We start from the raw sequence: 16,483 nt of genomic DNA, 5'->3' as shown, positions 1-16,483 counted from the left end.
CTCCTAATTGTTTTGAGATGTTGTTTATCCTCGGAACGCTTTGCTGTAAATTTTTCTTTAAAAAATTAATCTCTTACATAAATACCATTATAACAAATTGTAACTGCAAAATTAGGTATCATTTGGAACAATTGTTAATGCACAAACTCAAGGTAACATGTTGCAAGGGGAAAATTTACTCCTGAATCAACGGCAATGGATTAAGATAAAGATAGACGTCAGGAACAACCAACTTTGAAAGTCCATGTTCAAGAAAATTTGCTTTTCATTAAAAAGTTTGCATCCCACTAATAATTCTCAATTGAAAATAAATTTGAATTAAATAAATCAACGTTTTCGTTCAATACGATTAACATCAGATTTTTTAAAACTTATTCACAACCCAAAGAAAAAAAATTAAAAAGCATATATATATATATATATATATATATATATATATATATATATATATGTATATATTTGTCCTTGACTACATTTGAAGAATTCTACGAAATTAGTATTTTTGAAGTTATTACCGTTAAGGTCACATTTTCATTTGAAACATCAAAAAATTAAAATCTTAATCCCGGAGTTTTTGAAATTCCCGGGTATTTTGTTTTCAATCCGTAAAAAAACACATTTAATCTCGTTCCTATCTGCTGTTATCCTCAAATATTTGGGCCGACAAAATTTCCATATAACATGCACCAGAATTATCTTGGAATTTCAAATGTCAATTTGTCTTGCATTTGAACTAATACTTCAATGTCATTTCCCGCCGGATTGCTTGTTGCGCGTTTTAGTTGCGGTTCCATCTTTTTGATTAGGATCGCTTCAATTGTAATTAGTTTTTTCTACCCTGTGACATGCATCAAAAATGTCCCATTAACTAATATGGGCTGTAACACAACGTGCAGTGATGTGTTTTTGCCAATAGGAATCTTTGTTTTGATGTTCCAAAACTCTAGTGGTACCATGTCGGCTAGTTTGGAAAACATAGATAAAGTTGGATGCATCAAAGTAACACTGTATAACAAATGCCATTTCAGGTTTTTTTCAAAAATTAATTTCAATTTGGACAAGCAGGATCATAATTTTTTCGTTGTCAATATCACACTATTTTTTCAGTCTACTTGCAAAAGTTTGAGTGATATTTCCTCTGTAAAGAATAAAAACATCGGTTCAAGCTCATTTTTGTGGAGTCTCCTAATTGTTTTGAGATGTTGTTTATCCTCGGAACGCTTTGCTGTAAATTTTTCTTTAAAAAATTAATCTCTTACATAAATACCATTATAACAAATTGTAACTGCAAAATTAGGTATCATTTGGAACAATGGTTAATGCACAAACTCAAGGTAACATGTTGCAAGGGGAAAATTTACTCCTGAATCAACGGCAATGGATTAAGATAAAGATAGACGTCAGGAACAACCAACTTTGAAAGTCCATGTTCAAGAAAATTTGCTTTTCATTAAAAAGTTTGCATCCCACTAATAATTCTCAATTGAAAATAAATTTGAATTAAATAAATCAACGTTTTCGTTCAATACGATTAACATCAGATTTTTTAAAACTTATTCACAACCCAAAGAAAAAAATTAAAAAGCATATATATATATATATATATATATATATATATATATATATATATATATATATATATATGTATATATTTGTCCTTGACTACATTTGTAGAATTCTACGAAATTAGTATTTTTGAAGTTATTACCGTTAAAGTCACATTTTCATTTGAAACATCAAAAAATTAAAATCTTAATCCCGGAGTTTTTGAAATTCCCGGGTATTTTGTTTTCAATCCGTAAAAAACAGTTTTAATCTCGTTCCTATCTGCTGTTATCCTCAAATATTTGGGCCGACAAAATTTCCATATAACATGCACCAGTTTTTTTTGGAATTTCAAATGTCAATTTGTCTTGCATTTGAACTAATACTTCAATGTCAATTCCCGCCGGAGTACTTGTTGCGCGTTTTAGTTGCGGTTCTATCTTTTTGATTAGGATCGCTTCAATTTTAATTAGTTTTTCTACCCTGTGACATGCATCAAAAATGTCCCATTAACTAATATGGGCTGTAACACAACGTGCAGTGATGTGTTTTTGCCAATAGGAATCTTTGTTTTGATGTTCCAAAACTCTAGTGGTACCATGTCGGCTAGTTTGGAAAACATAGATAAAGTTGGATGCATCAAAGTAACACTGTATAACAAATGCCATTTCAAGTTTTTTTCAAAAATTGATTTTAATTTGGACAAGCAGGATCATAAATTTTTCGTTGTCAATATCACACTATTTTTTCAGTCTACTTGCAAAAGTTTGAGTGATATTTCCTCTGTAAAGAATAAAAACATCGGTTCAAGCTCATTTTTGTGGAGTCTCCTAAATGTTTTGAGATGTTGTTTATCCTCGGAACGCTTTGCTGTAACTTTTTCTTTAAAAAATTAAACTCTTACATAAATAACATTATAACAAATTGTAACTGCAAAAATCAGGTATCATTTGGAACAATGGTTAATGCACAAACTCAAGGTAACATGTTGCAAGGGGAAAATTTACTCCTGAATCAACGGCATTTATTAGGATAAAGATAGACGTCAGGAACAACCAACTTTAAAAGTCCATGTTCAAGAAAATTTGCTTTTCAATAAAAAGTTTGCATCCCACTAAGAATTCTCAATTGAAAAAAAATTTGAATTAAATAAACCAACGTTTTCGGTCATTACGATTAACATCAGCTTTTTAAAACTTATTCACAACCCAAAGAAAAAAATTAAAAAGCACACACACATATATATATATATATATATATATATATATATATATGTATATTTTGGTCCTTGACTACATTTGTAGAATTCTACGAAATCAGTACTTTTGAAGTTATTACCGTTAAAGTCACATTTTCATCTGAAACATCAAAGAATTAAAATCTTAATCCCGGAGTTTTTGAAATTCCCGGTTATTTTGTTTTCAATCCGTGAAAAACAGTTTTAATCTCTTTCCTATCTGCTGATATCCTCAAAAATATTTGGGCCGACAAAATTTCTATATAACATGCACCAGAATTATCTTGGAATTATATATGTCAATTTGTCTTGCATTTGAACTAATACTTCAATGTCAATTCCCGCCGGAGTACTTGTTGCGCGTTTTAGTTGCGGTTCTATCTTTTTGATTTAGATCGCTTCAATTGTAATTAGTTTTTCTACCCTGTGACATGCATCAAAATTGTCCCATTAACTAATATGGGCTGTATCACAACGTGCAGTGATGTGTCTCTGCGAATAGGAATGTTTGTTTTGATGTTCCAAAACTCTAGTGGTACCATGTCGGCTAGTTTGGAGAACATAGATAGAGTTGCATGCATCAAAGTAACACTGTATAACAATTGCCATTTCAATTTTTTTCAAAAATTGATTTTAGTTTAGACAAGCAGGTTCATAATTTTTTCGTTGTCAATATCACACTATTTTTTCAGTCTACTTGCAAAAGTTTGAGTAATATTTCCTCTGTAAAGAATAAAAACATCGGTTCAAGCTCATTTTTATTGAGTCTCTTAATTGTTTTGAGATGTTGTTTATACTCGGAACGCTTTTCTGTAACTTTTTCTTTAAAAAATTAAACTCTTACATAAAAACCATTATAACAAATTGTAACTGGAAAATCAGGTATCATTTGGAACAATGGTTAATGCACAAACTCAAGGTAACATGTTGCAAGGGGAAAATTTACTCCTGAATTAACGACAATTGATGAGGATAAAGATAGACGTCAGGAACAACCAACTTTAAAATCCAGGTTCCAGAAAAATTGCTTTTAATTATAAAATTTGAATCCCACTAAAAATTCTCCAATGAAAATAAATTTGATTAAATAAACCAACGTTTTCATTCGTTGCGATTAACATCAGGTTTTATAAAACTTATTCACAACCCGAAGAAAATAATTAAAAAGCATATATATATATATATATATATATATATATATATATATATTTGTCCTTGACTACATCTGTAGAATTCTACGAAATTAATGTTTTTGAAGTTATTACCGTTAAAGTCTTATTTTCATTTGAAACATCAAAAAATTAAAATCTTAATCCCGGAGTTTTTGAAATTCCCGGGTATTTTGTTTTCAATCCGTGAAAAGCAGTTTTAATCTCGTTCCTATCTGCTGTTATCCTCAAGTATTTGGTTCGACAAAATTTCCATATAACATGCACCAAAATTATCTTGGAATTTCGAATGTCAATTTGTCTTGCATTTGAACTAATACTTCAATGTCAATTCCCGCCGGAGTACTTGTTGCGCATTTTAGTTGCGGTTCTATCTTTTTGATGTAGATCGCTTCAATTGTAATTAGTTTTTCTACCCTGTGACATGCATCAAAAATGTCCCATTAACTAATATGGGCTGTATCACAACGTGCATTGATGTGTTTTTGCAAATAGGAATCTTTGTTTTGATGTACCAAAATTCTAGTGGTATCATGTCGGCTAGTTTGGAAAACATAGATAGAGTTGGATGCATCAAAGTAACACTGTATAACAAATGCCATTTCAAGTTTTTTTTCAAAAATTGATTTTAGTTTGGACAAGCAAGTTCATAAGTTTTTCGTTGTCAATAACACACCATTTTTTCAGTCTACTTGCAAAAGTTTGAGTGATATTTCCTCTGTAAGGAATAAAAACATCGGTTCAAGCTCATTTTTGTTGAGTCTCTTAATTGTTTTGAGATGTTGTAAATACTCGGAACGCTTTTCTGTAACTTTTTCTTTAAAAAATTAAACTCTTACATAAAAACCATTATAACAAATTGTAACTGCAAAATCAGGTATCATTTGGAACAATGGTTAATGCACAAACTCAAGGAAACATGTTGCAAGGGAAAAATTTACTCCTGAATCAACGTCAATTGATGAGGATAAAGATAGACGTCAGGAACAACCAACTTTAAAATCCAGGTTCCAGAAAAATTGCTTTTAATTATAAAATTTGAATCCCTCTAAAAATTCTCAATTGAAAATAAATTTGATTAAATAAACCAACGTTTTCATTCGTTGCGATTAACATCAGGCTTTTTAAAACTTATTCACAACCCAAAAAAATAATTAAAAAGCATATATATATATATATATATATATATATATATATTTATATATATTTTTCCTTGACTACATCTGTAGAATTCTACGAAATTAGTATTTTGAAGTTATTACCGTTAAAGTCACATTTTCAATTGAAACATCAAAAACTTAAAATATTAATCCCGGAGTTTTTGAAATTCCCGGGTATTTTGTTTTCAATCCGTGAAAAGCAGTTTTAATCTCGTTCCTATCTGCTGTTATCCTCAAATATTTGGGCCGACAAAATTTCCATATAACATGCACCAGAATTATTTTGTAATTTCAAATGTCAATTTGTCTCGCATTTGAACTAATACTTCAATGTCAATTCCCGCCGGAGTACTTGTTGCGCGTTTTAGTTCCGGTTCTACCTTTTTTAATGTAGATCGCTTCAATTGTAATTAGTTTTTCTACCCTGTGACATGCATCAAAAATGTCCCATTAACTAATTTGGGCTGTATCACAACGTGCAGTGATGTGTTTTTGCAAATGGGAACTTTGTTTTTGTGTTCCAAAATTCTAGTTGTATCATGTCGGCTAGTTTGGACAACATAGATAGAGTTGGATACATCAAAGTAACACTGTATAACAAATGCCATTTCAAGTTTTTTTCAAAAAAGTATTTTAGGTTGGACAAGCAGGTTCATAATTTTTTCGTTGTCAATATCACACTATTTTTTCAGTCTACTTGCAAAAGTTTGAGTGATATTTCCTCTGTAAAGAATAAAAACATCGGTTCAATTCATTTTTGTTGAGTCTCTTAATTGTTTTGAGATGTTGTTTATCCTCGGAACGCTTTGCTGTAACTTTTTCTTTAAAAAATAAACTCCTGCATAAATTCCATTATAACAAATTGTAACTTCAAAATCAGGTATCATTTGGAACAATGGTTAATGCACAAACTCAAGGTAACATGTTGCAAGGGGAAAATTTACTCCTGAACCAACGGCAATTGATAGGGATAAAGATAGACGTCAGGAACAACCAACTTTAAAAATCCAGGTTCAAGAAAATTTGATTTTAATTATAAAATTTGCATCCCAATAAGAATTCTCAATTGAAAATAAATTTGATTTAAATAAACCAACGTTTTCGTTCATTGCGATTAACATCAGATTTTTTAAAACTTATTCACAACCCAAAGAAAATAATTAAAAAGCATATATATATATATATATATATATATATATATATATATATATATACATATATATATATATATATATATATATATGTATATATATATATATATATATATATATATATATATATATGTGTGTGTCCTTGACTACATCTGTAGAATTCTACGAAATTAGTATTTTTGAAGTTATTACCGTTAAAGTCACATTTACCACAAGTTTATTTTCATTTGAAACACCAAAAAATTAAAATCTTAATCCCGGAGTTTTTGAATTTCCCGGGTGTTTCGTTTTCAATCCGTGAAAAGCAGTTTTACTATCGTTCCTATTCGCTGTTATCCTCAAATATTTGGGCCGACAAAATCTCCATATAACATGCACCAGAATTATCTTGGAATTTCAAATGTCAATTTGTCTTGCATTTGAACTAATACTTCAATGTCATTTCCCGCCGGATTACTTGTTGCGCATTTGAGTTGCGGTTCTATCTTTTTGATGTAGATCGCTTCATTTGTAATTAGTTTTTCTACCCTGTGACATGCATCAAAAAATGTCCAATTTACTAATATGGGCTGTATCACAACGTGCAGTGATGTGTTTTTGCAAATAGGAACTTTGTTTTTAAGTTCCAAAATTCTAGTGGTATCATGTCGGATAGTTTGGACAACATAGATAGAGTTGGATGCATCAAAGTAACAATGTATAACAACTGCCATTTCAAATTTTTTTCAAAAAAGGAGTTTAGGATGGACAAGCATGTTCATAATTTTTTCGTTGTCAATATCACACTATTTTTTCAGTCTTCCTGCAAAAGTTTGAGTGATATTTCCTCTGTAAAGAATAAAAACATCGGTTCAAGTTCATTTTTGTTGAGTCTCTTAATTGTTTTGAGATGTTGTTCATTCACGGAGCGCTTTGCTGTAATTTCTTCTTTCAAAAATTACACTCTTACATAAGTACCATTATAACAAATTGTAACTGCAAAATCAGGTATCATTTGGAACAATGGTTAATGCACAAACTCAAAGTAACATGATGCAAGAGGAAAATTTACTCCTGAACCAACGGAAATTGATGAGGATAAAGATAGACGTCAGGAACAGCCAACTTTAAAAATTCAGGTTCAAGAAAATTTGATTTTAATTATAAAATTTGCATCCCAATAAGAATTCTCAATTGAAAATAAATTTGATTTAAATAAACCAACGTTTTCGTTCATTGCGATTAACATCAGATTTTTTAAAACTTATTCACAACCCAAAGAAAATAATTAAAAAGCATATATATATATATATATATATATATATATACATATATATATATATATATATATATATATATATATATATATGTGTGTGTCCTTGACTACATCTGTAGAATTCTACGAAATTAGTATTTTTGAAGTTATTACCGTTAAAGTCACATTTACCACAAATTTATTTTCATTTGAAACACCAAAAAATTAAAATCTTAATCCCGGAGTTTTTGAATTTCCCGGGTGTTTCGTTTTCAATCCGTGAAAAGCAGTTATACTTTCGTTCATTTTTGCTGTTATCCTCAAATGTTTGGGCTGACAAAATCTCCATATAACATGCACCAGAATTATCTTGGAATTTCAAATGTCAATTTGTCTTGCATTTGAACTAATACTTCAATGTCATTTCCCGCCGGAGTACTTGTTGCGCTTTTGAGTTGCGGTTCTATCTTTTTGATGTAGATCGCTTCAATTTTAATTAGTTTTTTCTACCCTGTGACGTCCCATTAACTAATATGGGCTGTAACACAACGTGCAGTGATGTGTTTTTGCCAATTGGAATCTTTGTTTTGATGTTCCAAAACTCTAGTGGTACCATGTCGGCTAGTTTGGAAAACATAGATAGAGTTGGATGCATCAAAGTAACACCGTATAACGAATGTCATTTCAAGTTTTTTTCAGAAAAGGAATTTAGGTTGGACAAGCATGTTCATAATTTTTTCGTTGTCAATATCACACTATTTTTTCAGTCTACTTGCAAAAGTTTGAGTAATATTTTCTCTGTAAAGAATAAAAACATCGGTTCAAGCTCATTTTTGTTGAGTCTATTAATTGTTTTGAGATGTTGCTTATTCTCGGAGCGTTTTGCTGTAACTTTTTCTTTCCAAAACCACACTCTTACATAAATACGATAATAAAAAATTGTAACTGCAAAATCAGGTATCATTTGGAAAAATGATTAATGCACGAACTCAAGGTAATATGTTAAAATAGGAAAATTTACTCCTGAATCAACGGCAATTGATGAGGATAAAGATAGACGTCAGGAACAACCAACTTTAAAAATCCAGGTTCAAGAAAATTAGCTTTTAATTATAAAATTTACATCCCACTAAGAATTCTCAATTGAAAATAAATTTGATTTAAACAAACCAACGTTTCCGTTCATTGCAATTAACAACAGGTTTTTTAAAACTTATTCACAACCCAAGGAAAATAATTAAAAAGCATATATATATATATACATATATATTTATATATATATATATATAAATATATATATATATATATATATATATATATATATGTTTGTCCTTGACTACATCTGTAGAATTCTACGAAATTAGTATTTTTGAAGTTATTACCGTTAAGGTCACATTTACCACAAATTTATTTTCATTTGAAACACCAAAAAATTAAAATCTTAATCCCGGAGTTTTTGAAATTCCCGGGTATTTTGTTTTCAATCCGTGAAAAGCAGTTTTACTTTCGTTCCTATCTGCTGTTATCCTCAAATACTTGGGCCGACAAAATTTCCATATAACATGCAACAGAATTATTTTGGAATTTCAAATGTCAATTTGTCTTGCATTTGAACTAATACTTCAATGTCAATTCCCGCCGGAGTACTTGTTGCGCGTTTTAGTTGCGGTTCTATCTTTTTGATTAGGATCGCTTCAATTTTAATTAGTTTTTCTACCCTGTGACATGCATCATGCATCAAAAGTGTCCCATTAACTAATATGGGCTGTATCACAACGTGCAGTGATGTGTTTTTGCAAATAGGAATCTTTGTTTTGATGTTCCAAAATTCTAGTGGTATCATGTCGACTAGTTTGGACAACATAGATAGAGTTGGATGCATCAAAGTAACACTGTATAACAAATGCCATTTCAAGTTTTTTTCAAAAATTGATTTTAGTTTGGACAAGCAAGTTCATAAGTTTTTCGTTGTCAATAACACACCATTTTTTCAGTCTACTTGCAAAAGTTTGAGTGATATTTCCTCTGTAAAGAATAAAAACATCGGTTCAAGCTCATTTTTGTTGATTCTCTTAATTGTTTTGTAGATGTTGTTCATTCACGGAGCGCTTTGCTGTAACTTTTCCTTTCAAAAATTACACTCTTACATAAATACCATTATAACAAATTGTAACTGCAAAATCGGGTATCATTTGGCACAATGGTTAATGTGCAAACTCAAGGTAACATGTTCGGCAGAGGGTGGATCAGAACTGACTATCTCCTCCTGCCACTTTAAATTTCTAAGAGGTCAAAAGCATCCAATATCATTAATCCAATATCATCCATTATCTTTAGGTCCAAAGCATCCAATCAGGGACAAGTTTAATGAAATGCATTTCTTTGTGTGTGTAGACAGTATAGTTTGTGAGTTAAGGCAGAACATCACTGATTGTGAAAATTTGTTTGAAATCGAATCGTTGGTAAAATGGTTCACCGGGAAGGTGCGTGAATAACTAATGGATAGAGGGCTTAGAAAAGTTAACGATTTTTGGACAGACCAAAAGCTACTAATTGTACCAATCAATAAAAGTTGTGGCTTTTGTGTTATGAAAGAGACAACAGACTTGCACAAACTAAATGAAATCCTTTGAGGCTCGTAATGGAAAAAGTGACAATCCAACATTAAAAACGGAGAAACTGATAAATAATAGTTTAAATCAAATAATGAAACAAGGAAATATAAGTGAAAAGAATTATCACAGGATCAGGACAACTGGATCGCCTACCAGCCAGGCTTTATGGACTTGCTAAAGTACGTAAATACGGTACGCCGATTCGGCCTGTTCTGTGAATGCCCGGTAGCAGTTACAAGAAACTCAATAGATTTCTGTTTCCCTTTCTCCAGATGTTACCAGGTGCATTTTTTGAGACTAACTCAAAATATGCCAGAGCCGCTTTAGACGTAACCAAATTGGAGGAAGATGTGGCAATAGTATCTCACTATGTTAAAAGCTTGTACATCAATGTGCTAATTGAGGAGGTAATAGAAATTGCGCTTTAAGAACTGTACTTCATTGATGAGGTTCCTGAGATTTTGAGGTCAGCTATGAAGAGCCATTTGAGCCTAGGAAAATTCATTTTTAGTGTAGTAAAAATGGTACGCTCAATCGGATTGTTTAGCAATGGGTTCTTTGCTGGCAGTAATTTTGTCAATTTTGTGGATGAAATCTTTTGAAAAATCCTAGCAGAAACCAAACGAGGGAAGGGAGAACAAAACTGACATTAAGGTAGTGTGCAATGATTGTAACCAACGCGTTACATTCCGGTGAAAGTATTCGAGTGCGAATCATGCAAAAACTGGTTTCATGCAAAGTTCCAAGGTATCGCTGACACGGACTATAAGAAGATGCAAGAAATTGTATGGATCTGTTCCTATTGTGCTGAAAAAATTACAAGAGAACACAGGAATTGAAAATATTCAAGAATTATGTGGATGACAAAGTGTGAGCGGTCAAAAGGAACCCTCTATATTACGTTGAGCAAGCAAATTCGCTTTCCAAAAAACTAAGATTTCATTCTTGAGACACCCATCGGTAGTAGAGACCTGGCATTCCTAGATCTGAACAAAAACGTGAACAATGTTGGAAAAATTAGCTGACATTGGTATCAAAAATGACCGATATTGACAATGTCTGTAGTTGTTCACCGTTAAAACATAAGAAAAATGTGATTCAAGGCACAGTACATAGGATTTTCATTGCAACCAGTGAATGGCAATCCATATGTGCATTAAAAATCCGGGTCTTTCCCTTTATAGCCCCCCATGAAAATATAGTCCCCCATCTTGGTATAATTACTACGATGGGGTATAGGTTATCTGACCTTTAAGCTGGGCGGGCTATAATGGGAAAGACCCAAAAATCCTGTGCATGGGTCCTGTGTCTTAGTAAACTTCCCTCATCAAAAATTATCGTAAATCTGTAAATAAATAAATAATCATTGAGCAGCAATATTCCTCTTTTTTCTAGCAAATTCGTTTTTTCCTGCTGTACAGAATTGGGACTTTTTATTATGATTTTTCCCACCTCTAATTTCCCACTCCTACGGCGCAGTTATGTCTCAGAGGCTGTCGTGGTACTAATCATGTAACTGATGTAGATAATACTCTTTGCGTTGTTGTGCGGGAGGGTAGGCTTGACATGAAAGTGGTGTTGTTTATTTAAATTCTGTGCTTTCATGCGGCTCCTAGAATAGGAATCTGAAAAATAGCAGGAATTAATTTGAAAAGCGCCATGAAAAAGAACCAGCTTCCGAAAGCGTTCTTGATACCCCTTCTTATTTTAGCATTTGGATTTGGAACAGTGTCAGTAGAATGTTTTGCCCTTGATTAATTATATCCAAATGAAAGCTATGAAAGTAAAAACAATTGAACTGGACATTGGAAACATTTCATTTGATTTTTTTCATCACAGCGCTAAAGAGTAGAAATTCTATTCGTATTGAAGTTGCTGTTTTAGGCAGGTTAACAAAGAAATTCTGCAGCTAGTGGCTCATGGGAAGAATTTAAGTAGCATAGGAGAACAAACAGCATTGATAAGTCTGCCTTAATTTTTCTTATTTGTCAAGAGAAAAAAATAGACTTCTAAGGAACGGACATTCATTTGTGTCAATGAACATAGTACTCTATTACGCTTTGGTTACATTAGTAAGGGTTAAAGCAGGTTACTTAACTTTTTTTCAGGTACAACGTGGTTGCTTATTTGCTAAATGCAGCTCAAAAGACAGTTTACATCAGCCGAGGTACAGGAGAAAAGTTCAACTGCAATGACTCGCTTCCCAAAGATATGGTTAAAGGCAAGTTCACACAATTGCTTTTCTCATTTTTATTTGTTGACTTTCTGTATCTTAGAACTAGTAGGCTTACGAACTAGTTGGCTTTCTCATGAAAATATTCACCTTTTCGAACAAAGACATTAGTTACAATTATTAGTTCCCCAAGGCTCTGTACTGGGACCTATCCTTTTCCTGATCTACATTAATGACCTGCCAAATGTCTTTTCGTCTCTGGCACTCTTGTTTGCAGATGATTTAAAACTAATCCATTGTTCCAAAAATGACAGTCTAGACAAGCTGCAAGTTGACCTAAACAATCTCCACAATTGGAGTGTCCAAAACTGCCTCCTTTTCAATTACAAAAAGTGCTCTTTTACACAATTTGCTTTCGGGAGTCGTGTCGAGGAGGTTGTAATCTCTCTAGAAAATAATTTGATCCAAGAGAAGAGGGTCGTTAAAGATCTTGGGCTAACTATAGTCGACACCCTAAATTGGATAGAAAATGTGCGGAATCGAATAGCGAAAGCAATGAAGGCGTTTTATCTCATTCGAAGGAACACAAGCTGCCAAATTTCTATGAAAACTAAGGTTCACTTATATAGAGCTATTATAAGCCCGACATTAATGTTTGCATCTGAATGCTGGGAGCTAAAGCGAAACGAGTATCAAATTGTAGAGCGGTTTAATAAAAAGGTCATGAAATGGATGACAAACAGAAATTGTTACAAAGAAGCTATTGTTCAAAGCAATATACTGCCACCACTCTACTTTAAAGTCCTAAAAGATCTTCTACTTTTTAGCAGCATAGTGTCAGGAAAGTACGATGTCGACTTGCGCAACTATTATGTTATTCAATGGGCCGGAAGAAGATCTAGGGTTAAACTGCCAGAGATTCGATACGAAGCTCAGAGACTCAATTTTTGGTATAGAACTGGATTTCGGGTGAACATCCTCCAAAGGAAAATTAACTTCTTTGACAACATTAATTTGAAAGGAAGACTTCTAGAATTGATGTGGAAATTTTTCAATGAAAACTGGGCTGAGAATAATTTCTGTAGTTGGATCTTTTTGTGCCTGTGCCGGAACTGTCGTGCAAATTCGATGTTATAAATCCGGGACTTATACTCCCCGTGAAATTGTCACAAAGCCATAATAATAATAATAATAATTATTGGCCACAGATGATTGACCTACAATAACTACTGAAGAACAATAATTAAGAATATAGTTGCCAAATGGTATTGAATCTTTCCCAGGACTTTGACTGAACGAATATGCAACCTGTAATCCACTAAAAGGAAAATGGGTTTTTAGTACTGGACATCACGTTGATTGCCCGTTGAACTTAGACATGGATAGTTGCTGTGATCCTAGCTTCAAATAATCTTGAGACTTCATTACCAAGCTCGCTCTTCGAGTTGTTACGGCAAATGTTAGCGAAAATTCGGCACCATGTGACACCTAAAGACTAATGCCATTAGGCTAAATTTCCTGGTGTCTGACCTATACGAGTTGACAAAGTCTTTGACGTGTAATTTGAAAGGCATTTTTCTTTCTTCGACAGTTTTCCAGTAGATTTGAAGCTTAAAAGAAAAAATATGCAGCTTTGTTTGAAAAAAGGCGGAATCGAATGCCAATGATGAAATTAGCGATGATGAAACTAAAAACGATCTTCTTTCTCAAAAAGAAAAACAACATTCCAGTTTTTTAGTTGAAGTGTGAAAAAGACATGGAACTTCATGCAAGATTTTTGAAATAAAGAAACACTCAAACGAGAATCCAATCATTGTTAATCATTTTTGGTCATGAATTATTAAAGCTCATGGTAATTGCAAATCTTCATATCTTCTAGATTTTCAGCTATATGCAGACGACACATTTCTTTTCACATCCAACATTGATGAACAAACAAAAGATGAAGAACGGAACAAACAAAACAGTGTATAGTATTCAGCGGCATTAAGAGGTTAACAATTGGCATTGTGAATGTCGACAAAGAAAAAATAGCAGAATTAATTGTACTAATAGGTCAGTTTTCAGGTTTCCATTCAGGGATTGTTGACCCTTCAGTTTTAAAGTGGCACAACGTTCTTAAGCGGGTTGCATGAGCCCCACGAACATAAAAACCTCCAGTCTCAGGAATCCATTTTGTAGCTTCTCTTGAAGAATTTGGTGTACACTTTCGTAATTGTCTGTTTGTTCAGTCCATTTGTGTTTTGTCGCCGCAAGATGGTGCTGAGCTGAGCTACTCGAGTCGATACCAGTTTCTCTTTTCTTGAGTCGATGTTTTGGGACTTCAAATTCCAGGTCTTGAGTTCCATATCGACTTTTTTGGTAGATCGTCTTCGATTGAATATTAATTGCCTCCAATTATAGCTAGCAGGAAAAGAGCATCATGTAGTTCCATGTACATGGAGATGGGAAGCAGCTTTCGTTCCACCAGGCTTTCTTTGTACTGTTTCTGACTCTCATTTTCAGCGAGCCGCCTTTTTCTGTCCGTGATCTAGTGCCTTCATTTGTTTTCTTTCGGTACCAGGCCTGTGATGCATTGGTCAGGACAGGTACAATATAACCGACTTATCCGTTTAGTTCTGTCCAAATTGTAGACGTTTTGATCAGTTTCGCTTTAGGAAAAAGAAAGCTCTCAATGCTTTGTTCACTCTTCTTGCACAATTGTCAGTTCAGGAAAGGTTTTTTTAGCTTGTTACTGCGAGGTCTTTTTGGCTTGTCATTTGTTCGAATCATAGAATCTTTCTTTCGTCTTTGTTAACAGACATGAGGTTGTCCAGACCCCATTCTTTGATTCTGTCGGGTAACGAATCTGATTGTCTGATGTCGTTGAGAACAAATTTTCCTCCACCAATTTAGGCAGGTCGCTCACTTAAACCAAGTAAAAGAGGGGTCGTAGGATGTATCCCGGTAGGACACCACTTGTGAACGGCAACGGCTGCGACTTGGCATTTCTGTCTTTGACACGCTGTTCTCTTCCACTGAGGTTGCTTGCCAGTTATTTGTAGTTCCGCCAACGCCGAAGCACCGAAGTTTTGTCAAGAGTGTAATGTGGTGGTTTTTTTAATCAAAACTTGCGGAAATGGATGTAAAGTGCATTAATGTTTTTAATTGCTCTCAGACTAAGTTTGGAACAATTATTTTAGACATGTACCTCTTTTTATGCGATTTTTTGCTCACCCTATTTTTCGTCTGACCCAATTGACTTTTTGTTCTCAAAAACGAGATAAAGAGGTAGCGACCAGCGCGTAGTAAGTGCTCTTAGAGCCTTTCAGCTCACTAGTCTCCAAGTATGTGATTCACAGAAACTGTTTTGGGAGACTTATACTCTTGGTCTGAAAGGCGGTTCTTAGAGTTTGACCCCCTTAACCCCCCCCCCCCCCGGCATCAGCCCCATTACTTCTGTCCCCCACCCCTGCACATCGTTAAGGCCGTAAGGGCCCCGTGCAGCCAGATGCCCTTACCGTTGCCCCTGCCCCCCCCCCTCAGCAACCCCCACCCGCTTACCCCACGCTTCTCTAATTAAACTAAAGCTAACCTTACTAAACCGTGGCTAGCTACCAACGAACCCAACTGCTCGCTGGTCGTTTGAGAGCACTTCGACCGACGTTGGTTGATTATGTTCTTTTTCCATTATCCATTTTGAGTCAAATTTCTATTGGGTATTTCAGGAGCTGGAGTACAGCTGATCTTATTCGAGGACAACCATTTTGCCTGTGAGCTGTTTTTCGTTAACTGGTTAGAGGTGATTAAATAAAACCGTCTAAAAAACTGATTGGGCAAAATTGAAATGGGTCAGATGAAAAGTAGTGCTGTATCATTTTCTTTGTAAATAGGGGTAACTTGTCTGGAAGATGAGCCGTAAAGGCGCGGAATCTGTGACATTTTTAAAGACAATTTTACCAATATTGTCGGGGCCATAATACTTCGTAATACCAGCCATAAAGGCTTGGATAAGCTGTGACAGTTTTAACGACAGTTTTACCAATATTGTCGCGGTTACATGACTTCGTAATACCAATTCTTGATAGGGCAAACTTGATTTATTCGATAAGGTGAATGTTAATAACTGACGTTGTGTACTGTGCTGTTCTGAATCTTTGTTGCTGAAGAAGCTGACAAAAAATTTGTAAAATAGTTCGCTTTTCCCAAAGTTGTTGCTT

General features: G+C 33.7%; 1 protein-coding gene across 3 annotated transcripts in view; it reads left to right on the top strand.

The window, feature by feature from the left end:
* The window catches only part of LOC142342601 (dynein beta chain, ciliary-like), a 300,993-nt gene that overhangs the window by 440 nt on the left and 284,070 nt on the right, over positions 1 to 16,483 (top strand). For all 3 annotated transcript variants that reach the window (XM_075393992.1, XM_075393990.1, XM_075393991.1), the window contains exon 2: positions 12,220 to 12,332. In XM_075393992.1, the coding sequence (XP_075250107.1) occupies positions 12,220 to 12,332 (113 nt within the window). The remainder of the gene's footprint in view (positions 1 to 12,219; positions 12,333 to 16,483) is intronic.

Source organism: Convolutriloba macropyga, chromosome 7 (genome assembly GCF_964194025.1).
Source record: "Convolutriloba macropyga chromosome 7, txConMacr16.3, whole genome shotgun sequence".
Lineage (NCBI taxonomy): Eukaryota > Metazoa > Xenacoelomorpha > Acoela > Convolutidae > Convolutriloba > Convolutriloba macropyga.
This window is presented reverse-complemented; position numbering and strand designations above follow the sequence as displayed.